The sequence below is a fragment of the Fundulus heteroclitus genome, chromosome 10 (genome assembly GCF_011125445.2).
Source record: "Fundulus heteroclitus isolate FHET01 chromosome 10, MU-UCD_Fhet_4.1, whole genome shotgun sequence".
Classification (NCBI taxonomy): Eukaryota; Metazoa; Chordata; class Actinopteri; order Cyprinodontiformes; family Fundulidae; genus Fundulus; species Fundulus heteroclitus.
The window spans coordinates 17,511,188-17,537,392 of record NC_046370.1 but is presented as its reverse complement, the minus strand read 5'-3'; the positions used below and the strand labels follow the sequence as shown (position 1 = coordinate 17,537,392).

The 26,205-nt window shown below is 38.6% G+C and overlaps 1 protein-coding gene across 1 annotated transcript; it reads right to left on the bottom strand.

Moving 5' to 3' along the window:
- Positions 1-2,174: 2,174 nt before the first annotated feature.
- Positions 2,175-13,651, bottom strand: meox1 (mesenchyme homeobox 1). Its single transcript, XM_012879450.3, has 3 exons — positions 12,730-13,651; positions 6,504-6,676; positions 2,175-2,930 (listed from the first exon to the last, which is right to left on the bottom strand). The coding sequence occupies exons 1-3, from the start codon at positions 13,229-13,231 to the stop codon at positions 2,808-2,810; spliced, it is 798 nt and encodes a 265-aa protein (XP_012734904.2). The 5' UTR covers positions 13,232-13,651; the 3' UTR covers positions 2,175-2,807.
- Between the last annotated feature and the right edge of the window lie 12,554 nt (positions 13,652-26,205).

Here is a 26,205-nt window from a genome sequence, read left to right as displayed (position 1 = left end):
TTGAGTGTTAAATCTGAAAGTGAGGATTTGATTTGGGGTCAAAGGAAGAAGCTGTGGAGCAGTTTATCTGGTCAAGAAATCTTTAACTCGTGCTGCGCTCATTAAAATTCCCCAAAGGTACAAACGTTTGTGAAACAACATACTGTAATATTAGAGAAAGGAAATGAACAATTCTTGCTGCTAAATTAAAAATGTAGGCTCCTAATATTTTAAAGAACCTCCTTATCCAAGATAATATGATACATTTTAATATATATATATATATATATATATATATATATATATATATATATATATATATATATATATATATATATATATATATATATAGAACAGTTTAATTTTAGTGGCGCAATTCTTTTATTTTCTAATTATACAAAAATCAGAGTTTATAAAAATATGCTGTTTAATGTCTATTTCCAACTGTTTAACCCAGCCTTCTCTTTGTCTGTGAAATGTCCCGCCACTATGTCAGCTTTCCTTGAACTCTACTATTTCACTGAACATTTTCAGTTTTTATTTTCTATGATTTCTATGCTTCTGTGATTTATGTTTTTGCCTCTGTGAAGTGACCTTTAGGGTTCTGAAAGGCACTTATAAAATGTGTGCATTTGATTGCAGCTCCACTATACTTGGATTCCTCTAAATAAAGATCTAGTTCTGGCTAAAACCTATCTTCCTACTCTTTGTTTCCTTTTATTCCTGCTTACCACAGGTTCAGTGCTGCTTTGTTTAGTTGTGTTGTTCAGCTAGAGGAGGTCACAAATCGAGCTACTGTGGCCATTGCTTCTGTTCACTCTATTTTCTATATATTTTTTACATTGAAAGTACTCCTGGCTCCTTGCCTTTGTGTTGTTTGTGGGCGTCCTCAAGTTGTTAGTGGTAGATTCATACTCTGCTAGGTCCTGCTAGAAGTTTCTTCATAGTTCCTCTTTACTGGAGATATTGCTGTCAATCAATGACTTGATGGCATCAAATGAGCTCACTCAAATTTGGTTTGGCTTTTTGTAAATATAATTGAATTGTATGTTATTGGTTTTTATTCTGACCATATGTTTGGAGTGTGCTAGAAGGGATTGCATGGTAGCACTGTTGCCTTACACTTTGAATCATCTTGTTACGACTTTAGAAATAAACGCCTTGCCTTACAGCAAGACGTTCCTGGGTTCAAATACTAGCGTGGAGTTTGCATAACGTTTGTATATTCTCCCCATGCATGCATGGATACTCTGGCTTTCTGCCAAAACATAAAAACACGGCTCTGAGGTTAATTGATCCTTATAAAAAATAATTAGGGGGGACTACGGGGATGCATCTTTATTTGTTCTGTGCGTCTCTGTGTTTCCCTTTGACAGATTGGCAACCGATCCAGAGTGTATTTAGGGGACAAATGTGGCTCAGTAGGTCAAGTAATCATCTTGCATTACAAAAGCTGCGGGTTCAATTCCAGCTCCCTCCTGTTACATGCTGATATGCCCCTGGGTAAAGCGCCTAACTGATCTGCATGTATGAATGTGCACGTGTTTGTAAGTACAATTGCGTGAATGTGGTACTATATAAATATATACAAATTACAAATGAAATATATAAATTCGGCCCATTTACTATTTAGATCAAACCTTGCTCATGTGTCATAATGGCCTAGTCACTTGAAGACAATTGGAAAGCTGTGGCAAGACCTGAAAGCTGCTGTTCAAATGCTTTTTTTTTTTTTTTTTTTACAGACCAATGGGTTTTAAAATTGCTCTGTTGATGAGCAAAATTGTTATAGACGCGCACCAAAGGAGGTTTAACAAAGCACTGAATAAAGAGGGATGCATACAAAGACTTTCTTCACAGTTATGCAGAGGGTTTTGTTGGTCCATCTCATAAAATTCTGTAAAATGCATCTAGATTTGTGGCTATAAAGTGAAAAACACATGTAGAGGGTCCAATGGTATACAACATTTTTTCAAGAATCTGTATTTTCTGGTACAAACGTCCTTGTTTTTCCATGAGTTCTCACTACATTCGTTTCCCTCACCCTGCTCTTTAACACCTCTTCATAACATTCTATGACTGGTGCTCTTATTGTCTCACCACACTGTCAACAAATGAATTGTTCAGCCAAGAACATGCTCCTGGTTTTCCATCGTATCTTAGAAGCTGTTGCAGACGGAAGAAATCAGTTTATGTTACCCGTTTTGCAAAAGATGATTTATTCTTGTTGCAGGAATAGTCAACATCTGTGTTTTATCAATGGCATTCGAAATGTATAAAAAGAGCAATAAAAAAGGCTTGGAAAAAAAAAAAATCATAAGCAAAAGAAGAAAATGACAAATTATTTTTTTTTAAAACGCCTGAGGCACTTAGGACTTGGCAACAGTTATTCCAGGTGGTTGTAGTCAGGCATCAAAGACCGTGCTAACAACGCTGGAGGGAGAGGGTATGTTTTCAAACACAATCACAGTCTGAAATGACATCGAGACACCTAAAGCTCCCGTCTGTCACCGATCCACACTGAGCTCAGGTTTCATTCATATTTAAAGAGTCAGTACAAAAACAGAGCGGCTGTCAGTCTGAGTATTTATCAGTAAAATGTCAAAAAAAAAAAAAAAGAGCTCGTTACATCAACTATGTACAACAGAAAACAGGAAAAGCTCTGCCCAGTCTGTTTTTTTTTTTCCAAAGGGATAATTAAAAGAAGAAGTCTCGAAAATCAAAGCGTCCTGCAGCCAACTTTCCACAGAATTAAACAAATTATGTGTTCACGTCCAGCTGATCAAGTTGCCTCTTTCTTTAGTAATTTCCTACAGTGCTGGCCTCCGTCATTCAGAGCTGGGCGAAGCGGCCGAGTCCATGTCATCATTTTCCAGGTCGTTGGGCGAAGCCGATTGTCCTCCCTTCACTCTCTTCCACTTCATCCGCCTGTTCTGAAACCAGACCTTAACCTGGGATAGGCAAATACGGCAACATTATTAACAATACAGACTATTAGGCCAATTTGTTCTCAAATGTTTTCTCAGTTTTTCAATTTAGTAATAAGGCATACACAATTAAACAAAACTAATACCGTAATTTTTTTTTTTTCAAACTCTTCCTTAATAATTCATTTTAGAATGATATAACCACTGATAAATAATAATGCTGATTTTTAGATTGTTGCTTTCGGTGTCTTGGAGATACTTGTTTTATTAGATTCTTTCATCTCTGTTTTTACCTCAAATAAAGTGAACTTTAATGTTCTTTGGGTTTTGAGTTTTTATGTACTGTAAAATGGATTAAAGCATAATTAATAAACTGCAATAGTTCAGAAATGTTTCCAACAAATGTTTCAGGGCCGACCCTTAATAAGAGCTGAAGCACATACAAATGCACACTGGACGTTGTTCTTGTGCTATTCTTTTTGGCAAAATTTAGTGATGAAAAAATTAAACAAAATTGAAGAGTGATCCCTATACATCTCAAAGTAAAGGATAAAAATCACTGGAACTGCCAACGACCTCTGATTTTGACTCAAAAAATTCTCAGAATGCAACGTATCACATACATCAAAGCACTGTGTTAAGCCATATAACAGAAGTGTGACGTTCAAAGAATAATACAAGCAGGACAAATGTTGCGGCTCAGTGACATATTTTTGAGCATCAGGGAAAATATAAAAATCTTTTTTAGAGGAACAAGATTTTTGCTTATAAAAAATGAATGAAGAATCACTTTAGTTGAATAATGGTTCAATTCTAACAACACAAAATACCTTATTTTGGTAACAAATTATTTCTAGACTTCAAATATGCCTGATGATGTTGCCTCACACTTAGCCAAATGCAGAGTTTAGCAGATAACAGAGAGGCTGCTATGTCCATAGGTTACATTATAAATGTTGCATTTAACTTAGTTTAAGAGCTATGCCTAGACTCATGGTTGGTTTATTGGATAAGTTTGCAACCAGCTTTAAATTATTTAGCAACAGCTGTAACGCTAAACTTGATCCTCATAACAATGAGGCATTTGTTGTCAGTATAAGGCACATCTCAGCCGTCGTTTTCAGGAAAAACATCTAAAAAATATTCTAAAATTTTATTGTCATCCAGAAAGCAGAGAAATTCATTCTCATGTTACTTTTACTTCTTAAGCACGAAAACAAACAACTTAAATCAGTGTCATGAGATTTCAGAAAATTGTTGATCCAGAATAGGCCACAAAATCTCTAACAGGAGTATCTTTTTTGAAAATTCTTTAAAAACATTAATCTAGATATCGGCAGTTCAATAATTGATTAGAACAGAGTTAGATTAAAGCATACTAAAATTCTAAATGACAAAATAAAGTAAGTCTCTAAACTGTCCACATCTCTCTCCAGCTCGTGTGCTGGTCAAAAGAAAGCTTTGGGTGACCTCAGAGCATCTTCCTGTGGGACTCGGTGTCTCTGTCGCCTGTTCCAGTGCATCCACTCACCCCCCCCGCCCCCCCCCCCCCCCCCCCCCACATGACGCCAAATACCCTGAGCATGTCACTGAAAGGCTGTGTGTAGTCAGTGCAGGAGCTCTGACTGAAGATGAACCCTGACTGTGTGAGCGTGATGTTAATGTATCTGTGTGCGTGTGTTCTCAAGGGAGTCTGGGATTTATATTAAGCGGCAGACGACAGCGTGTGTGTGGTCACTGTGCGGCGGCCTCATTAGGACGAGCGCTGGCTCTGACAGGCAGGCTGGGGTTTCATCCAGCAGCATCGACACATGTTTTTGCCAGATTTCAGCGACTCTAGAGCCTCACCCCCCTCCCCACCCCACCCCAAACAATTACAGCTGCATGTCATTCTGCCCGAACCACAGGCTGAAAAGCGCTGTGGAAAAAAAGCTCATAGTAATTCAGATGCATCAAGACGGCAGTACGACCGAGGGCTGAACATTTGACTATGCTCTGCAAGAGATTCAAAAATAGCAGAAGTCAATTGGATAAAAACAATAGAACAATTCAATTATGAGGTTGTTTAATTGGCTTTTTCCACAATGTTTGCATTTTTTAAGCCAGCTGTAGTTTAGATTGAGAGTTTCTGACACTGGCCAGACCTTTAGGAAAGCCACCTCTAGAGCCCAGAGGAATCACTTGAAACAGTCTTTAAATATTATAATTGGTATTTTTGAAGATTTTAGCCATCACTTTGTAAGATTTGTGCGTACATGTGGCCGTCCTAAAACACGTACAAGTAAAACGTATGAAAAGACAGGTTCCTGTGGATAATCTTGCTCAACTGACCTTTAGACAAAGTTTATATCTTTTACCAAGAAAAAGTTGCATTTCAGTGTTTTATGTTGTATTAATCTTAATTAATACATAACCTAGGGCACAAAGACATTATTTTAATCACTGCTTGGACGAAAGTCCAATCAGTTAAAGTGAAAATTTATGATATTTTTTTAATTGAATTTGGTGATTTGTGCTCATACATATAGTACAGAGTATCTGTGAGGTACAAAAACTTTGAAAAAAATATATTTTTTTAATCGAATGGCTGTTCAGTTTGATAAAAATTCAGTAATGAAAGGTATAGACCAGGGGTCTGCAACCTGTGGCTCCAGAGCTGGAACTGAATCTACTTCTACAATGGCTCATAACTTTGGGAAAAATTATACTATTTTATTTTATTTTTCAAATATACATATACATTTTTTCCCCCCAGTTTGTTCATGTAATAATTGCATTGAATTTCCACAACAAAATGACACTTAAAGTACCAGTAATGTATTTTTCTTGTCATCAGGTTGGAAACTATGTGTTTTTTTTATTATTATTGTCTGCACATTCTAACAACCCACAGATCCATCCTATTTTTGCAAAGTTATATGTTTTACTTTATTTTCAAACCTGAAAATAGAAATAAAATGGTGTTTTTTAAAATGACAGTTTCTATTGTAGATATTTATCAAAAATTATAATCCGTCATTTTTCAAAAGGTCATGTAACATTTGCGACTCTAAATGAGTTTGCACTGAGGGCAAGAATGGCCCTTTGGATTGCAAAGGTTGCAGACCCCTGGTTTAGATGAACCAGCAGGTGACCTAGTGGTTTTAAGCTTGACAGGCCGTGATTGAGTATCAGCCAGTTGGAAACTAAAAACACAATCCTTTTCCACGCCTCACATAGGCCATACCTGGTCATGCTCACAAGACTTGTTGCTGTGTAAAAGTCAAATACTAGTTCTAAGTAAACTCAATTACAGCAGCATGTAATTCTCCACAAACCACTGGCTAAAATGCACTGTGAATGAAATGCTCTTTGTTATTCAGATGCAATTAATGCTTGTGGAATATGAAGGCAGAATAACAGAGGACTAATCGTCACTGAGCATTTTAGTTTAATTCTTTAATATCTTTTCTCTTCAATGCCCCGTTTTCATGCTGGATTTTGAGGCTTGTAAAGTACCTTTTCTTTCTAATCTGATTGATTATATTGTCCGTGAAAAAGTATGAATATATTTTTGTAATTTGTAATTTTTTCCCCAGTCAATAAAAAGCCAGGTACCTGTCTCTCTGTGAGGTCCAGGTTGACGGCGATCTCGTAGCGGCGGAGTCTTGTTAGGTAGTTGTGGTGGGTGAACTCTGCCTCCAGCTCCCTCAGCTGCTCCTTGGTGAACGCTGTGCGCTCTTTCCTGGCCTTGCAGTTGGAATCAACCTTAAAACTGGAGTCCTGTATATCTAGGCAGAGACAAAAACAGGTCTTAGGGTTTTTAACAGTTTTTTTGGTATTTCATTTTCCATTACTAATGAAGCTAGTCCTCCGTACTTACAGTAATTGACTATAAATCATCAGATAATCTGCTGTTACTTAGTTTTCAGGCTACGTTGTGCTCAGCCATCGACTATTAAACAAGCTAAAAAAACATTTGCAAGCTGGAAAATAAAACATTTCCAAAGGCCCTTTAAAGGGAGGCCACCGGTTGACTTTACACAAACAGCAGGACTTTAGTAAGAGACCACCCAACCTAGTCTTGCTACTTAATTTCACCTCCAATACAAGATGCATTTATCATTCATTGTTTGAATAGTTTGAATATTTACGGATCACAGTGCAAATCAATACTCTTCCATCTGAGCAGTAATTTATAGTGTATGTGTGTGTGTGTGTGTGTGTGTGTGTCTGTCTATGTGTGAGCATGTATCATGTACAGGGCAGGGGCCACCAAACTGGCCACAGAGGGACCGAGTTAGGATAGGAATGCAGCGGAACATCGTTAAAGCATCTAACAAAAGAACAAAGGTACGGATGTGTCCAGGTCTGACTGACGGATTCCCACAGAAGCCCTTTGCGCAGAGCGGCATTAACTCATCTGTGCATGACAGCAAACATAAAGGAGAAATGCCTAAGCTATTGCTATGAAAAACGAAAAATCAGTTATTATTAGAGCAAAACACAGGGGGCAAAAGACAATGCCGCAGTGCAAATAAATACAATAAAGGTATTTATATATGTCAAATTTAGAAATATATTTGAAAAAAAGTGGCTACATAAAAAAGTCTCCCAAGTTGTTTACATGTGTTTATAACAGATTAATCAATCAATCAATACGTTTATGCAGCAGCATACACAACCAATAAAGGTGACCAAGTGATTCAGAATTAAAAGCAATAATGAGCATGCAGAGATAAACAAAGCAAAGTGATAAATCATATATGAACAAGCAATAAAGATTATCAGGAATAGAATGTTATTTGATAGCCAGCCTAAATAAATAAGTGTTGAGAGTTAATGAGTCAGTTGATCTAAACATCTTTTTTTTTTGTCATTTGAAATGTTTTGATCCATTCACTTTCATTTATCCATTGGTAAAATATCATGATTCGCTATGACACATGATCAAGAAGTGTTACACTTTTATATTCTTTTTATAAAGTAAAATCTTCAATAATAGATTTCAAAGATTGTTGATGTATTTGTTTTTTAATTAGAAACAAATGATGATGTCTAAGTGACAATTTAATCAACAACTTATATAATCTTGGCATTTACGGGTCTCCGTATTATCCTGCTCCTTCAAGTTTGTCTTTGTTTTTTGTTCAATTGGACATCATTCGTCGGAATAAAAAAAGAAAAAACTGGTCAATTTTTTTTTGTGAAACCTCTAAACTGTAATGGAGGGAATACATCTGTGTGATAATTGTTCATTTGTAGCCACGTTACGAGCTGATGTAATCCCTAGAAAATTGTTCTAATTTGTCAAAGTGAGAAGTTTTGCCTTATGCTTGCCAGAACAGTGGACCAAAGTGGAAAATGGCCCAGATGTGACAGACTGTGCATGCATCTGCTTATGCATGCTTTGTTTGATCCGTGGCTGTGCCGAAAACACTCAGGTGTCACAAATAGTGCTCTGCTCAGAGTGAACGGCACTGAAGCTGTGCCCAACAGGTTTACAGTGAAAGTGAACACCTGGCAGGCCACATACTGACTTGCAACCCCCTCCCCCCCCACTGACCCACTAATAAATATCCTGCTCAGCCAGGGGCAGTAAAACCTGCATGACAGAGGCTTCTGCACTCAGCAGGGTCCCTAAGAAAACAGCATTTGGTGCTTTTGCTGGACGGTCTGTAGGCTTTCTTTCTAAATCTAAACAGAAATAAAGCTGTTGTAAATTAGCACAGAGCCATGGTGAAAATTATGTGTGAGTAAATGTTGGAAAATACAGTTAGCTACGTTTTCTTCTGTAGAATTCGTTTAGCAGTTTCAAGCAGTTAGCAGTTAATATTTATGCTCATTACCTAATATGCAAAACAAAACTGCTGTTTGTTGGTTAAATTAATCAGATTTTGTACATCAGTAATAAAAATATTTTCCGACTTAATTATTCAACCAACTTTTAGAACTATTACAGTTGTGTATAAAAATGAAATTAACCGATAATAAATAGGCAAATACAATTACAGAATACAAAAACATGTTGAAACATGATCTCTATATTCTAGAAATGGTACTTTCAAAAAACTGCATATACTGTAGTTTTATTTAAAACCTTTTTATTGATGTGGTTATTTACAACAAAGTAACATACCTGGGGTTGACTCTATCAAACACTTTGATATGAATAAAGGTAAACTTATGAATGTTTGTACCTATGCTGAAAGGAATATGCTTTTAATCAACATATATGACATATATAAATTAATACAAACGAATGATCTTGAAACTTTACCCTTGAAGTCAACGTCAGATTATATGATTTTTGCTTTGAAAGTTTTGGCAGCATCCCCTGTCTGCACAACATTACCATATCAGCAAAAACCCACGAAGGCCGACTGTACAGCAGCTGTGCCTGTCATGCAAATGCCTACGAGACTTTTTCCTAATATATGCTCCTTTACCAGCCTGTCAATTTTATAAAAGCGAATGGCTCTTTTTTTTTTTTTTTCTAAAACCAAGAGCTGATGCAGTGGTCAGACATGTTGCATGCACTCAGTGGGAGATTGTGTTACGGCTTAACGACAGGAAAATGTCAATGGATAAGAATGTAAGAAGTGGGCTTGGAGGAAAGTGAATTTACCAGACGTGGTCTGGCTTGTTTTCAGGGGGGAGAGTCGAGGTTACAAGAAGGCAAGAAAGGGGGCTGCAGGGAGAGTAGAGACTTGGGGTAGGGGTTTGTCCTCCCCATCTCCTCTTTTTTAATAAACCTCATGTCTGCTGCATGCATTGGTTGTGTAGTTATAATCAGATATCTTGAGTTATATTTGGCCGAGTCTGGTCAGAGGATAAAAATATGTTTTTACCAGTACAAATTCATCCTGTCTTGCATTAGCATGATTACACACCAAACTCTAAAAAAATAAATCCAGCATATAGTTTCAGTGTATTTGTTCAATTGGGGGAAATAAAGAGCCATATTAACAACTAACTGTTATTACAAAATCACTGCCACTTCCAGGCACCCCTAAGATTTTCCAGAACCACAACCTAGAACATTTTGTATTGTATGCTTTACTTTTTTTTTTTAAAGGATCCAAGCACCTAGGAACATTTTGAGTTTCATTATTCCTCATTTCCCTTGGGTATAAATAAGTTGTGACACATAAATTCCATTTATCTTAGCTACTCTTCATAACAAAAAAGGAATGAGCCATTCATGTAAGGCAGATGTGTGTTGATTCTCATGAGAGATTTGACTAAATCTGGTCTCCAAGCTCATATGGGCTTTCTGAGAAACTCACAATAAAGCACTAATTGTATTTTCAGTAAAAACAAAACAAAAACAAACATATTAGTTAATCTAATTTTGGTAAAACCCTATAGAAAACGGAAGTAACTGGATTGTTTAATAAGTTATGCTTTACATTTCAGGTGGACAAAGTACTTTTATGAAGTATTAAAAACATTTCGTTTCAAAGCGTGAAAACAAGTCATGACACATGGGCTCGGTTGTCTTTGCCACTTTCCAAATGGAAAAGAAAGAAACATGCCATCTAGTCAACGCAGTGTACTTGCATAAGTTAGAAAGGTCTGGACCTGCCGTTTTTGTTTTCTCAGAGCATTAAAATAAAAACAAAATATCTGTTTAACAATATATGTTTATTAAGTAATGTATAGTAAATGATCCAAATTCTGTAAAAAATTTGGTAAACGTTGCTCCCGTGTTGTTAATTAAGTTATACGGCTCTCTTCATGATTATTGGTACCCAGGTAAAGACGTCTTTCTTTGAAATTGCATAATTTCACAAACACCAAAAAAACAAAAAAACAAACATATTTTATTTTCAGTTGAACCATTAAGAATAAAAGTCCAGGAATAATTATTAGTTGCTAATTCATTTAATTAGTTGTGCTATAAAACAAATGTAGCTCACCTGTTATCTATACTTTTTAAGTTGACAGTTGTCAACAAACCTTATTCATAATTCATGACTTCCTGTTTCCTGAGGGTATACATAGCGCATGACACAGACGCACATCTGTGTTTCAGAGCATGACAAGAAAACATGCCAGTCAAATAAGGCAGATGAACGCTGATTTGAAACTTTACAAAAAAGCTTTGAGTTAATTTATCAGCGAGATGAAAAGAACACAATAAAATGATTGTTCTACAGTTGTAGGCAGTGCTAAAATGTTATATAACTTAACTTAAACTGAAGTAATTTCATTTGCACTTTACTTTTACAAAACAATTAGTTTGTGGAAAAGTTCTTTTTTACTTCTTGATGTGTTTTTACTTCTTTTTTTCCCCCCAGGACGCAAATATGCAATTTGTCTCAGCCGCTCTTTTTCAAGGCCAATATGGGAAAGACTGGAAAACATGCCATTTGCATAGAGTGGATGGAAGATAATTACTTCTGGTCATTGTACAATCACATGGTCTTTCTAAAAAAAAAATTAACTAAATTCTGTCATTAAAAAAATATCAGAATTTTAGTAAATTAGGAATGTCTGGGAATATTCAAAACACTTCAGGTGCTCTTTGGACATGGTTAAATGTTGGCAGAGTGAAAACTGGTGAATAGACAATTTCACACATTTAGATTTAATTTAAGTAAACGTTTCCCTTTGGCCTGCTAGTCTTTGCTGCTAAAGTTACGCCAAAGACGTTTGGGAATCAATCCGTCATGCCTATCAGTTACTTTAACCTGCTATTAGCAGGTGTGAAATCAGATATGATGAATAAATTACATTAAAATTCATGGGTAAGCACATTGCCTAACTTTAAGCAAAGGTTATACTCCATAAGTAGTCGTGAAGCCAATATTTTGTGGGGAAATGGAATAAGCGTCTTAATAGGAGCTGCTGATTTCAACGCAATTGTCGCCAGGTTTACTAATCTATTTTGTTGCCTGCAGGAAATACTCTTTGGAGCATCTGACAGGTTAAAACACTTCCCCTCTAACACCCACTTACATTTTTTGCAGTCCTATCTCATGTAGATGAAATGGTTTTCAGACAAAATGCTCCATTTCCCACGGATGCGGAGACATAATGAACCTTTCGGACGGCTCGTGAATCATTGCAGGCATTTTAATGCTCTTGAACAATAAGAGGATGCAACTGCAGCTTAAAGAGCATCTTCGACACTGAGGTCCGGTCACCTATTCACCTTTCACACAGCAAGAGTACCACTGCTGTACGCCCGATTTGGCAAGGAAATAGCAGGAATGTTTGTTTTTGCCAGGTGTGATACAGGTCAAGGGAAAAAAAAAAAATTCTTGACCTTGACTCTGGATTTCAAAAAGCTTGAATGTGGCCTGGTCATCAGTTTATAAAGTGTGTGTACAGAAATTTGTCTAGGAAGTTATTAATACATTTTTCGTGACAAAAAAATTAGGTTGATTTGTCAGCTACTGGAAAGTGGAAAAATATTCCTTCCATGTTGTTTCCTTCCTCTCTTTACATCATCATATATACCAGAGTATAGAACAATAAATCAAACCATTTCTGTTACATATTTAGATTTTTCTATATGTTCATATTCCCAGTGGCCTGGCAAGGATAAGCGGGTCTACATATTGGAAGAATTTTCATGTTTTATTCTAAAATCACCTCCGTTTAGAGTTTTTGGATAAACTAAAGTCCAATTCGCATTCTACCATTTCTAGATTTTTTTTAAATATAATTCCGTTATTAATTTATTATTTTAAAGCAACTTTTATTTTCTGTGTAATCCTAGTTGTCTCTGTTCCCATATTTTCTCACCAAGCAATTTAATTTACCTTTTGCATGAATGATGCTATGCAAAATAACACGCCTTGCTTTACCATCGTCCCTGCAAACCCAGACTCACCTGTGACATCTCTCTTCCTCTTATTAGAGCTCTTCTTGTCGGAGTCAGCTGATGCCACACTCTGGGGCGAGTATTCTCCATCCAGGCACCCAGGTGGGACGCTGCCCGGCAACCTTTCGGCCCCGACGCTCTCCAGCTCGGGACCTCCGGCCCCTCCGGTGCCCACCACTGTGGCCGAGACGGGCGGGCAGGTGTCTGTCGATCTCGACCGGGTCTCGCACGGGTTGAACTGCCAGTCAGCTCTCGGGTAACCGCCGTGGCTGTCTTGATAGAGTCTGTCGTCACGAGGGTAGGCCGCGTGGGGTGCACTTGGCACCAAGCAGGAAGTGGAGAAGTCCGTGTAGGCCAGAAACTCAGGTTTTTGGTGCAGGGAGAACGGGCCCTGCTGGTAGGGCGACTGCAGGTTGGTTCCCGGGACCCCCGAGTGGGGGTTCCTCATGCAGCCCCAGATGGGGCTGCTAGGGTGGGTGCTCCGCATGCAGCTGCTGGCTGGCTGATCCATCGTGATGCAAAAGGACTTCACTCAATCTTAGTGTTCCTCTGTGGTTTAAAGCCTCCTCTGAAAGCAAACTAGAACTGGAAACCTGTATTTTCTCACTACTTTTGACTACATGTAACTTATCAAAGCTCTCATTTCATCTGCTGCAGAATACTGACTTCTGTCAGGGACTGCTGAGTCTTCCGCAGTCCAGCAAGCATGAGCATAGATGCCTTCCAGTGACAGCGCTCTCTCTGTGGGAGTGTAAGTGACGTCCTCCGGCGTTGCTACTCACACACTCTCTCACACTCTCTCCCTAAAGGATCTGGCTGTCTCTCTGCTCAGCGTGGGAGCTGCATCTGCAACTGCGTGACTCCCTTCTTCGGCTGGGTGTTTTCACAACTCTTCTGAGGCGTTCTTGACAAGCGAGCCCTCCTCCTCCTCCTTTTTAAACACATAGGTGGGAAAGAGTGGCAAGTTTATGGAGTGAAATGTGAGCCTGCGGGAGGAGGAGCCCCACGCCGTCCACATGTTGGTAGTACCCTCCAACCGACCCGTCCTCATCATCTATTAATCACAGGGGTGAGGGGGATTTTATATGCACGTCTAATGGGCTTTCCAGACGCAGGGTTTTTTAAGGGGACATTGTCTGAAAAGTATAAAGCAAGCACCCACCCACATGGGACCTGGAGACCCCGACTTATTTCAGCTCCTTACTGCTTTCTGACACCCAATTTAAATCCCTTTTTGACACCCTTTAAAGGAAAGTTAACCATAACCCCTTCCCTCCAACCCCCGATCCCTGGCTGTCCCATCAAATTTGAAAAATCTCTCTTTTCCCTTCCACTCTCTCTTTTTATGGCCGTATATGTGTGGCTGAATCCACCTGGCAAGGCTTTCTAAAAGCTTCAAGGTGAGAGAACAACTGGATCTGATATTGGTTTTTATGCAAGTGCTCACACCTCTTGAGGTTTTCACATGCAGGGGGGGCTGGGGGGGGAGACACAGTATGGAATTTCAGAGCCCTGTTTCATTCGTATAGACTAATACTTTCACTAAGCGTAAACCGAAGCAGGAGATTTTGCCTTTTTACTTGACTGAGATAGAAAGTTAATTACCAGTAACTGAATGAGGTGAGTATATTTCCTGATCCCTTATTCTTCATCTCTGTGCGCTGCTTACCAATGAAGTCCCTAAACTCCTTGAAACCTTATTCACAGAACTAGATTTTGGACTCTGATTCAGCGTATCTGTAACCCACCGAACCCACTGAACCACACAACACAAAAGGGCAGTTTTTCTTCACGCTGCTCATATTTGCGAGCTAAGGCCTGACGTCTTTGAGACGAGCGGTGGGGGATCACCCGTTCTCTGACAGGAGTGTGCAAAAGCTACAGACAGGAAAGGTTTTTGTCATCTGGTGAATCAAGCGCATGCAGCTGGTATTTCTCAGACTTGGGTGTTCAAGTTACAGCAAACTAATCAGAGGGAAATTAACTGTGCATTCAGGGTATGCAACGTTTTCACATTTTCTCACATTACAACCATAAAGTTCAATGTGTTTTATTATATACTGTATGTGACGGAGCGCCACAAAATAGCACATAACTGTGAAGTTGGAGCAAATTAATATATAGTTTTCAATTATTTTACAAAGAAAATATCTAAAAAAAAAAAAGTGCCAGGTTACCTGATACAGTGCAAATCTAATGCAACCAATCTTCAGAGGTCCCCTAATTACCAACCGAGTCCAACTGTGTGTAAGGGAATCTCAGTATAGATTGAACTGTTGTGTGAAGAATATGAACAGATAGCATCAAGAGGACCAAGTACAAGCCAGGTGAAAGGTCAGAGATAAAATGTCAAGATCCTGGTGTGTTAGTTTAGTTTTGTGTGCGTATGTGAGTTCTGGATGGTGTGGCTGACCTGCGGCAGAGAGCACGCCTGTCTGCAATTATACTCTTTTGACTGCTGGAGAAAGGAGGAGCTGCAGGACAATCACTCTTCGCCTGATGATCCACTTCGTTGGTAGAGTCAAGCAGTGTTCTTGTGTGCTCTTTTGTTCTAAAACGTACCTTGTAACTCCAGACGTTATTTATGTTAGCTTACCTCATCTCAGCTTACCTTTGTGCTCTCAGTGTTCCCAGGTTAAAGTCGCCTTAGCAGAGCTGGATTCCTCCCACAAGCGCCACTGTGGCAGACTTCACCTGGAATTTACTCCACTTCACGGTTGTCCATTGCAGCTCCTTCAACTCTGACTTCCATCATAACAGAACTCACCCACTCTATTCACCACGTAAGAAGAGGACCGCAAAGCCTGGTCCGTTACATCTCCTTCGTAACCTACCACGAGGAACACCACTTCTGCCTCAACGGCTTCATTCAACCCCAAAACCATAACCCCAGTTTTTTTTTATTTTACTAATCGTCATAGAACATACACTTTCTGGTGAAACCATCTCCTCCAATTACTCCTCTTCCAGCAGAACCAGTTTCGCACAAGTTTGTAAACAAGCCATTTTACATTGTCTTTTGCATTATGATTCTGCATGTGGGTGAGGGAATTGCCACAAAACATGACATGAAGTTGTGGAGAAGTTTTAGGCAGAGCTAGGTTCTAAAACAATATCCTAAGTTTCGAACATCTCACAGAGTAATGTTTATGTTGTCATCTGAAAACAGAGTATGACACAACAGAAAACCTTCCAAGACATGGCCGTCATCCTAACCTAACAGGCCGGGCAAGAATTTTATTATTCAGAGAAGACGTCAAGAGGCCCATGGTAATTCTGGAGGAGCTGCAGAGATCCATGGCTCAGAAGGGAATGTTTGTTGACAGGGTAAGTGTTATTTATGCACTCCACAAAAGTGTTTTATGGTGGTGTGTAAGGAAGAAAGCCACTGCAGCAAGAAAACCACTAGTTGTCCCATCTGAAGTTTGCCGCAAGTCACGCAGCATACGTAGCAAACTTGTGGAAGAAGGTGCTTTGTTCGGTTGAGAATTGAGGCCTACATGCAAAGTACTATCTAAGAAAACCACCACTGTGCATTACACTGAGCAGTGTTGTATAAAGTACTGAAATCTCAGAGTCAAGTAAAAGTATAGTTACCTCTCCAAAATATGACTTTGGTAAAAGTCCAAGTCACTGACTGAAATGTTACTTGAGTAAAAGTCTTAAAGTATCTGAAATGTCTTGTACTTAAGTATGAAAATTACTGTAAAAATAGATGTACTCAAGTAATGTAAAAAAAAGTATAAGTAAAAAGTAAAACAAAGCAAATGCAGTTTGAATGACATTTTTTAGATTTTGGTAAACTTTGAAAGTAAAATTCACTTGAAATAATATAAACAACCAAGTGCAGGAGAAATTTAGACGAAGTTTAGACAGAAAACACACCATTTTGTAAGCTTTCACTTTTCCTTCTTCAAGGTCAGTGCTAAGCACTTTAAAATTGTACACAACCAAGTGCAGGCAAAGGGGGTGTATACTAAGAACATGGTTAAGTGATAAACCAGGTCTAGTTAACCTACAGGAAGTGGTAAACCTGCTAATAGATACACCTGCAGGTTATCATTTAGTTAAGAAAATTAGGACTCTCTGCTATTAGATGCTTTACCTATACCACAAGTTTAACTTAACCTGCTTTACTACTGAACCAGCTTCTTATCCTGTTGGTGGTGAACAAGCCCAGGCAAGTCCCGACTTTGTCACAGTAAATCAGTAGGTGGGGTCAAAACACTTGCGTGCGTGACTCTTTTTGTAACGAGTAACTAAACCAAACATTGAAAATGTATTGGAGTAAAAGTATGCAATTAAGTTCAGAAATATTGTGAAGTAAAAGTAAAAGTTATCAAAAAAAATCATACTCGAGAAAAGTATAAAGTACTCCAAAATATACTTAAGTACAGTAGTGAAGTATTTTTACTTCGTTACTATACAACACTGACACTGAGCACACTGTCCCCACAGTGAAACATGCTGGTGGTAGCATGACGTTCTGGGGCTGTCTTTCTTTAGCAGAAACGGGGAGAGTGGTCAGAGTTGACGAGAAGATGTGCTCTTCCTGCACAGTACACAGTAAAGTACACAGTAAAGCTTACGCTGCATTGAGTCATTGTGGTGAAGAAAGAGTTGAGTTCACGGGCAAAACTCTCGATTCACCGATCAGTCTCAGTTCCTGTATTCAGCCCATATCATGAAATTTGAGTCATGATGGAAAGAACAAGATCCCAGATACAAGCAACTGAAATGAACTTCCTCCACAGGGTGGCACTCCCTTAGAGATAGGGCAAGGAACTCAACCATCCAGGAGGGGTTTCAGCTGACTCCTCAACATCGAGAAGAGTCAGCTGAGATGGCTCAAGCTTTTGTTCCGAATGTTCCCTGAACACCTCTCTTTTTCCATCCATGTCCACACTGGAGAGATTATGTCTCTCGACTGGCCTGGAAACATTTCGGGCTCCCCTGGAGGAAATGCAGGAGGTGTCTGCGGAGAAGAAATGCTGGGCATCTCTGCTGAGTCTCGAGTGCAAGAAAGACAGAATAGTTTGTCTGGATATCTTTCCAGAAACAAAACATGAACACTTATTGTGTGGAAACAAAATCAATTCCAGTCTAATAAAGGTAACCCCTCAAAAACTGCAGTCAGCAAGATATGGACATCATCTCCATATCAGCCAATTACAGACGTGCTACCCAAGCAAATAGCATGACTATTTAGCTCATTTGAGTGTGTGTAATATATACATTAGTATATAAAGTCCAGAAAGACAAAAATGCACATTAATACCAGGTGCTCTGTGACCTTATGCTTCTGCTTCAGCAATACATGGAGCATCCACAGGGAATTGTAAGGTAAGGTCCACACCAGAACAAACAGCTTTTTGTGTAAAAGGGATCAACATGTAGAAATCTTAACCTCCAGAAATGAAACTAAACTCCTACTGGCATCATTTTAAATTAAAAATGATTTAGTTTCTTATGGAATGCTTGCAATGTTTGCCATGAATGATCAACATCTTTCGTTTTAGCAAATTGCAGTTGATTCAGTTACTTTGTTTTGCAAACTTCTTGAATATTTGCCGTGCAGCCTAAAGACCAAACCCCCAAGAAGCATTGCAGATGCTCTAATATAAATTTATCCAATTATTAAAAGCATAGAATAGAAAATATCTGATAAAAATGTGAAAATCTGTTGTCAGATTAAAGCTTGTTCTCTTCTCTACACATTCTTTTCAATTGCAGTTAAGATACTGACTCCCTGTTATGGGCTTCTTCTCTGAACCACAATTTCTAAATCCAAACTCTCCCTAAAAAGTAATAGACTTAAAAAAAATCTACATTCTAAGGAAAATAGGCTCTTACAGTGTTGCAATTCCCCTGGACATTAGCAGGAGAATGCTAAATTTGTTGTTCTGCCCAATAAACGGTGTCTCTAGCTCTTAAAGCCTTTTTTTTTATCGGTCCTTGACTGCAAAGTATATATTGATCCCTGTTTTTAGAGTTTACCACTGAATAATTCGAGGAAAAAAGAACTAAACACAGAAGAGCTTCTGTAAGAAAAACAAAGCAACAACAAACCTGACAAACTCGAAAGATCTAACTTGAACTTGAGCAGCAAAATCATGATTGGACAAAAGACACACAAAACGACCAAATAAGATCTAGAAAGAGTGGAAAAAAAGGGACACAGGGGAAAGTGTTTAAGGTCACACAGTAAAACCTTTCCATTTAGCCAGCAAATTGTTGAGCCATGAAGCATCCCCCGTTTTTACTGGCAGCCTGAGTCCTGGCCACACCGCAGGGAGCAGAGGTTACACTACATTTGTGGTCAGAGCAAGGGCCATCTGTGTGTCAAGATAAATTACTGTGTCTCTCTGTGTGAGCACTCTGAATATATACGTCAATAACAGCGTGTATCCGAATAACTCAACAGAACGACTCAGGCTGCTGGGATGCATTTTACCAAGACGTCAAATCAAAAGGGTATAGATCAGCAGATGGATTTTATTTTGTAAGCTTTCAGTTAATTTTTTTTTTTTAGAAAAAAGAACTACTAAACATTCTCTGCTTTTCAAAGCCAATTTACAGCATTGTCCTCAGCAACACCAATGCTGAAAACTGGCAAACCGGTCTGCAGTACTGCTCCTTATCTAACTTTCTATACAGTGGTGACATCTCTTGGAAGTTCAATGAGAAAAAAAGCAAAGCTATTGTTTAAGCTTTTTTTCTTCCCATGCACAAAACAGATCTTAAAATGTCCTACAACTTTTGAACTGGAGATTTGGTTTTAAATTCTGTCCTATTGTCTAACAGAAGCAAGCAGCAAAAGAAAGAAAAAAATAAGGATCAGAAAATACACAACTTTGGATGCAAATCTTATACTTCAATTTTTTCCACTTCTTAAACTTATTTATTATGTATTAAGTAGTATGCCTGCTTTTATGTAAACAGGATGAAGTGAAGATTTGTTGTTCACTGTGAGCCTTTTGCTTCAGTCCCATTTTAAACACCTTATTCTCATAAACCCTGATGATTTGTGTAAGATCAGAGACTTCAGCATTCTTAGATATATTCAAACGGTCCCTTGCAGAGAAAATACCAAAACATGTGGGAGTATCAACATCTACCCTTAAATTTATATAGTGGATCATCCAAAAGATCAGGGGCATAACCTGAAGAAAGGGATTCTAACATTTACCAGCATATTCATCAATTTGTCATCTCCGTTGCGGCAAAATAACATTTATTTTGATGTTAACCTGGTGTTTTATGCTTTCAAATGACAGAGAACTAGGCAACTACACAACGATCATTTGTCTAGTTGGTTATTTTTGAATGGTAAATTTCTGCTGTAGGTTGAGAATGCGGTCAGGCATGAAAGGACGCGTGACGTCATGCTCTAGTAGATTATTCCATCATAAAAAGGATGTAACCATGTCGCTTGTATTTTTTAAAACCGAAGATCGTATCTGACCAGCGCTATAGATGCATTTCAAAGCCAATGTTCCCTTCACTGATGGTCACTAGCTGCCCAAAAACAGCAAAATTCCTCCTGTCCTCGTTCTCTCTCCTGAGACATTGGGTGACCCAAATGTTCATTATGTTAAAACACATTTCAGTGTTTTGTATCAAGGACATGAATAAACAGAATCTGAATATTTAACCACGAGCTCAAAAAACAGGAACAGGGGAGTAATCCACTTCATGTTAACATTTCATTTGAAATGTACACACAGCGAATGTTTGTTGGGTTAAAAACACACACGTATTTAATGTTTACTAGAACAAAAAAATAAATCAAGATAACACAACATGCACCTTTTTTATATGTTAACCAGAAATAAAATGTTAACATTATATGGACTGGTGCCCCGGGTCACTTTTTCTTTAATGTAAACAGACAAGAATGTGGTCATCATCAGTCATGATGTGGCCCAGAAGTTGGTATTTGGTATAAGACTTACAGAAGTGATAAAGAAGGAGGACCAGATACTGAAACTTATTAAATGTTAATGAAGATTCCGAAAAAAGATGTGTGCATACTTCTGCAAGACAGCAAGCATGTAAAGGGATAGTTAAGGAAAAATAAATCAATAAACTTTCTCGAGAATTTTTTATTTATTTCTTTTGGGGGGGGGGGGGTACTCTGTTGTACGGCAACTTAGATACAGCAAGTACCACAAAATAAAGTAAAGAAAAATTAAACTATGTTTTCTCAAGTTATTTGTGTTTAAATGGTTTAATTTTAAATCTGAATTGTTCTCTTTTATTACTTGCATAAAAGTTAAATGCAGTTAAACCCAAGAAGAGAGTTTTCACTTGCAAAGATTCCCTTCCTCAGAAATTACTGACTGAATAACTCTCCCATGGTCTTTTTGCAGTCTGGTCTCTGTAGTTAGTGCTACCCCCTCATTCTTTAACAAATGCATAAAGCTTAACGTATATTTTTATATGATGGGCAACAGGTTTGTCAGTTTGCGTCCCCGCTGTGGTGGGGGAAATACGAGCTCTTCTGCCATACCAGTGTTTATACAACACAAAGCGTGTTTGTCTGAGAAACTCTAGAGTATGTGGAGTCAAAGCCAGTCAGACTCACATCGCAGGCTGCAGATAAATGAGCTGGACATTAGTCACATCGCCGCTTACCCTGCCGACAACCTGTTACTGTCAGTCTGATGTGGAGTGTGAGAGTCGGTGTGTGTGTGTTTACATTGCTGAAGAGAAGCAGAAAATTAGGTAAAAATACTGACAACGTTCATGATGATGTTTTGGTTTGCATTCACGGGAGCAGAACAGATTTTCACATAACTGTGTGCATAAATTCTTGTTTGTGAGTGAGGGACATCGTTTGTGTGCGTGTTTAAATCTGATCCATCTTCATGACACTGCTCTTCCTCAGTCGTTTTACCACGAAAGCAAGAGGCGCTGTGACCCCCACAATCACCCCAATCGGACAGGACCGTGGGAGCCCTTTTCTATCTCTGCTACTGTCCTAATAAGGACAGATGGGGTGATTAGGACTGAGATACCAGCAAATACAGCACGATGAGCAAAAACAATCAGTCTGTGAAATTCCTCCTGCACCCTGCTGTTTATTTATCCTTTGGTTATGTAACCATCGGTGGCACTGAAATATCAGCTTCTGCAATCTGACTTGCAGAGCGGAGCCAATAAAAAAGTCTGCTGCTGTCTAAGTTGTGTAGCCAAGAAGCAAATCACACCGTCCAAAATATGTAACCTCAGCAGCACTGGAGCTCTCCAACTAAATGAGATATGCTGGACTCTTTTCAAGTCAAGTTCTGTTGGGGTGTTGTTACTAGTCAGTATGTTACCAGCAGTTGACGGAAGTCATGGCAAACTGAATTTGTTGAAAAAAGAGAGAAACGCTCACAGAAGACTAGGGCAAAGGTTACTCCCAGTGGCGGCTGGCCCATAGGGGGCGCTCAGGGCGCCGCCCTCCCTAGATGTGGAGGGGAAAAGTCAAAATACATATAGATTTTAAAAGTATTATTAATGTCAGTTTTTACTTAATAGTACGTGGCTACATGTAATAAGAATTATTAAAACACTTCTACTAAATTACTCTACCAATTGACTCTCATTGAACAGTGCATTTACACCAACAGAACGTAAAATTTCTCTTCTTCCTACACTTGTGGGGCTGTCACTCAAGGAGCCCCACAAGTGTAGCGAAATAACCAATCGTATACTGTTGCTAGGGGAAATTTATAAATATTTGGCCAATCAGCATTGCCAAAATGAATGGCTTTGGGGCTCCTGGAGTCTTTGCCCTTGCTACACAGTGATAGGTGTATAGACCAACAGAATTTGCAGTCTACACTTCATCTCCGGTAAATACAACTTAATTTTGCACTAGTCATTTTTCTACTTTAATCATTATATTAATAAAAGATTAGGGTATATATTTAAGTCAAGACATAAACTTTCGTAATAAGTTTCGTAATAATATACGTACATATACAGTGTATGCAAACCCTCTGGCATGAGTCTGTGAAAAGGATTAATAAGACAAAAACACCAAAATAATCCTTTGTGAACAATGTTTTTTTATTCAATAAATGCTTATTGTGGAATCGTAGTAATTTTCCGACTTTTAATTTAAATGCATGTACTGGGCTAGAGGGTCTAATACGCATAATAGTTGTTATAAGAATATGCTTTTAAGAGGGAAGAGAACAAGTTTTAATGGCCCTTATCAGTAATTTTCTACCTATTTATGATTCATAATAAATTGGATAAAATATGGCAATAATTTTTGGCAACATAACCTGCCCTAATGCTGTACGACACTGAGATCCACAGCCTTTAGCTAAATACACACACTCTGTATATGTGAAAAGAGGACCCAAGCAAAACACTCCACAAATTCACTTAATTTATACCAGTGTAACACATTATTTTCAGTTAAGATACTGACTCCCTGTTATGGGCTTCTTCTCTGAACCACAATTTCTAAATCCAAACTCTCCCTAAAAAGTAATAGACTTAAAAAAAAAATCTACATTCTAAGAAAAATTAGCTCTTACAGTGTTGCATTTCCCCCACACATTAGCAGGAGAAAGTCACGTTCTGTGTGGCCATCTGGCTAATTTACTGGCTGCGTCATATTTTATGAGCTCATTGCAGGCTCTGCATGTTCAAATGCTTGGTGGAAGAAGGGGAATAGTGTTGAAAAATGTAGACCAGAGTCTGCACCATGAAACAGGAAATGTTTTTTAGGCCTGAGTTAGCCATATGTGTTAACCCACAATACTTAAAGTCTACTGTAAACATGTGAAAGTGATAAATAACTGGAAGTGACTATTCATGCTTCAAAGAGAATTTATAATGTGCAGTGTGGTGTGTAAACAGTTCTGTGCAGGGAACAATCTGGGTAAAATAAATTGAATGTTTTCTCTATTCTTAGTTTGCCAACAGTACAACCGGAAGTCATTAGCTCAGCTAGATATGTAACTTATGGCTGTGCTGACAAATGGACATTTTGAGGTTTCTTTGCCAAAGCACAGCAATGATGTCAGTGCTTCTGGCTGTGAAAACGTCTCTGAAATGAAACTGAGAGGAGAAAGAACGCGTTAAGGTGCATGGAAAAAAATTATTTGCTCATTTAACAGTCACACTAATGTTTGATTTTACGACGTCTACTGTTCGTATTGTCAGCAGGTTGCAAATATCTGGGAATTTTCAAAGTTGGAACATTTTCAATGGAAGTTGTTTGGTGTAGAAGAAATGTAAGTGAATAAACAGGAATTAACATTAAATTTAAAATATTGAAGAGTAACATGTTTTATATTATATAAGAATTTCTTTAATGTCCCGCGATGGCTATTCAAGCCCCACCATGCCAACCAACTCTTCACTAGACCTTCACCAGCCTTAGACAGCACACATGCTGCCAAAATGACCAACTGGCAACGAGACCTGTCACTCGTTAAAGAAAACTGCAATCAGCTGCAGTCTTAATGCTGCAGCAACCCAATTGCAGGAGAACACAGAGCTCAGCCACTGACATGCAGGAAATGCAGCACATAACAGCACAGGTCGACAGGTTAGCAGATCCTCCTGTGTCCGTAGCTTTTGAACTCCACTCCACCAGGGCCTGCAACAAATTTGCTAACTTCTTTACGGAGGAAATCCAAAAGATTAGAGGGACAGTCTGTACATCCATATCAAGTTCAGAACCAAAGCTGTTTCCAACTAGAACTTATCTTGACAAAATGTCCCAATTCAGCCAAATAAACTACAAAAGCTTAGAATAAATTGTTCATCAGCTAAGTTCCTCCTTCTGCTGCCTCAATGTTCTACCCACAGCTTTCTTTAAGAAAGTTTTGCCTGTCATAGCCTTTGATTTGACTCCCTAAACACGTCCTGCAGTTATCAAACCACTGTTGAAAAAAAAAATACATAAATTGCTACTGCAGAACTACAGGCCCATCTTAAACCTACCCTTTATCAGTAAGATTATTGAAAAAAGCTGTATTTCAATAATTAAATACCTTCTTAACAATGACCAAGCACTTTGACGTTTTCCAGTCAAGTTTCTGTGCACACCAAAGTATAGAGACTGCCCATGTTAAGGTGTTCAATTATATATATATATATATATATATATATATATATATATATATATATATATATATATATATTGACTGTAGAAGAACCACAGTGCTGGTATTATTGGATCTCAGTGCAGCATTTGATACTGTCAATGTCATGATTTGGGTTTTTGTTTCTTCCTCTTCTTCTTCTTCTTCTTTAGATTTTAACCGCAGCTTGCATCCATCATTGTTGCACTACTGCCATCTATTGGATCCTAATACCTATTCCTCAAATTATCATAATGATCCCAGTATTTTTTTTAAAATGAAAAATCTTCTTTTCCCCCTCAATTCTATTTAACTGATCAACCACATTCCCAAATGTCAAGTCCCTATTAAAACTTAATTCCGTTTTTAATAATCTTCTTTGATTTACATATTTTCTACTACTAATAAAGACATGTTCCATTGTTTCTACAGTATCACACCAACTACAAAAACCATGGGTTTTTGTTTGTTTTGCATTTGGACTTTTCTGGACTTTTCTTCAGCCTGTCAGCTCTCAGCCACATCCAATCAGCTCAGTCTCCATCTAGCCACCACCCTACTCTAGATCATCTCCACCTGTTGCCACTAATTAATCTACTCTGCTCACCTGTGCACCTGCCTACATATACCTGGGTCAGCCAGCTCATCCCGGACCGTCTCTCTCTTCTTTTCTCGTCTTGTCCGGTGTGATGTACCATGCCATTACCATATCTGTGTGCTCAGCCAGCTGGATTCTTCGGTTCAAAGTGCCTGTGTCTGCAGGCTGCAGTTCTGCCTGTTTTCTCCGTGAGTCCCAGCCACTTGCTCTGCCCATTCTGGTGGTTCCCCACATCGCCTGTTCTGATCTTTCATTACCTGCATCCTCTGGTCTCCTGCTCATCCTTGCCTGCCTGCACCTTCAGCCAAAATTCATCTGCCTAGTCTGGTTCCGTTTGCCTGCCTCACCTGCCATTACTCATCATCTTCACAATAAAACATTTCAAATGTAACTCTGTGTCTGGCTGAATATCGAGTTCACCAGCAGTAATCATTACAGTCGATCACTCCATTCTGTTAAAGCGCCTGGAAAACAGGGTCGGCCTTTCTGGTACAGCACTCGACTGATTTAAATCCAACAAAAGGGACAGGGACTTTTTTGTGTCATTAGCCAACTTTCCATCAGAGACAACAAAAATCACAATTGGAGTTCCCCAAGGGTCCACCCAAGGGTCCATCCTCTGCTTAGCAGTGTGATGAACCTCAGTGTCTGTTGTTGTTTCCTGCGTCTGTAAATCCTTATTAGACGTTTGTTTGTCTTATCCATGTCCCAAAAGCCGACTCTGTTCAATCATAACATCCTGAATGTTACTGGCACCGTCATTTTGATTTGCTCGGTCCCGCCTTCAATCCC

Coding starts and splice junctions, on each gene's coding strand:
- meox1 (XM_012879450.3), bottom strand. CDS start 13,231: ATGGATCAGCCAGCCAGCAGCTGCATGCGGAGCACCCACCCTAGCAGC. Junction 6,677..12,729: donor GAGGAAGAGAGATGTCACAG/GTGAGTCTGGGT, acceptor GTCTCTGCCTAG/ATATACAGGACTCCAGTTTT. Junction 2,931..6,503: donor TGGACCTCACAGAGAGACAG/GTACCTGGCTTT, acceptor TGCCTATCCCAG/GTTAAGGTCTGGTTTCAGAA.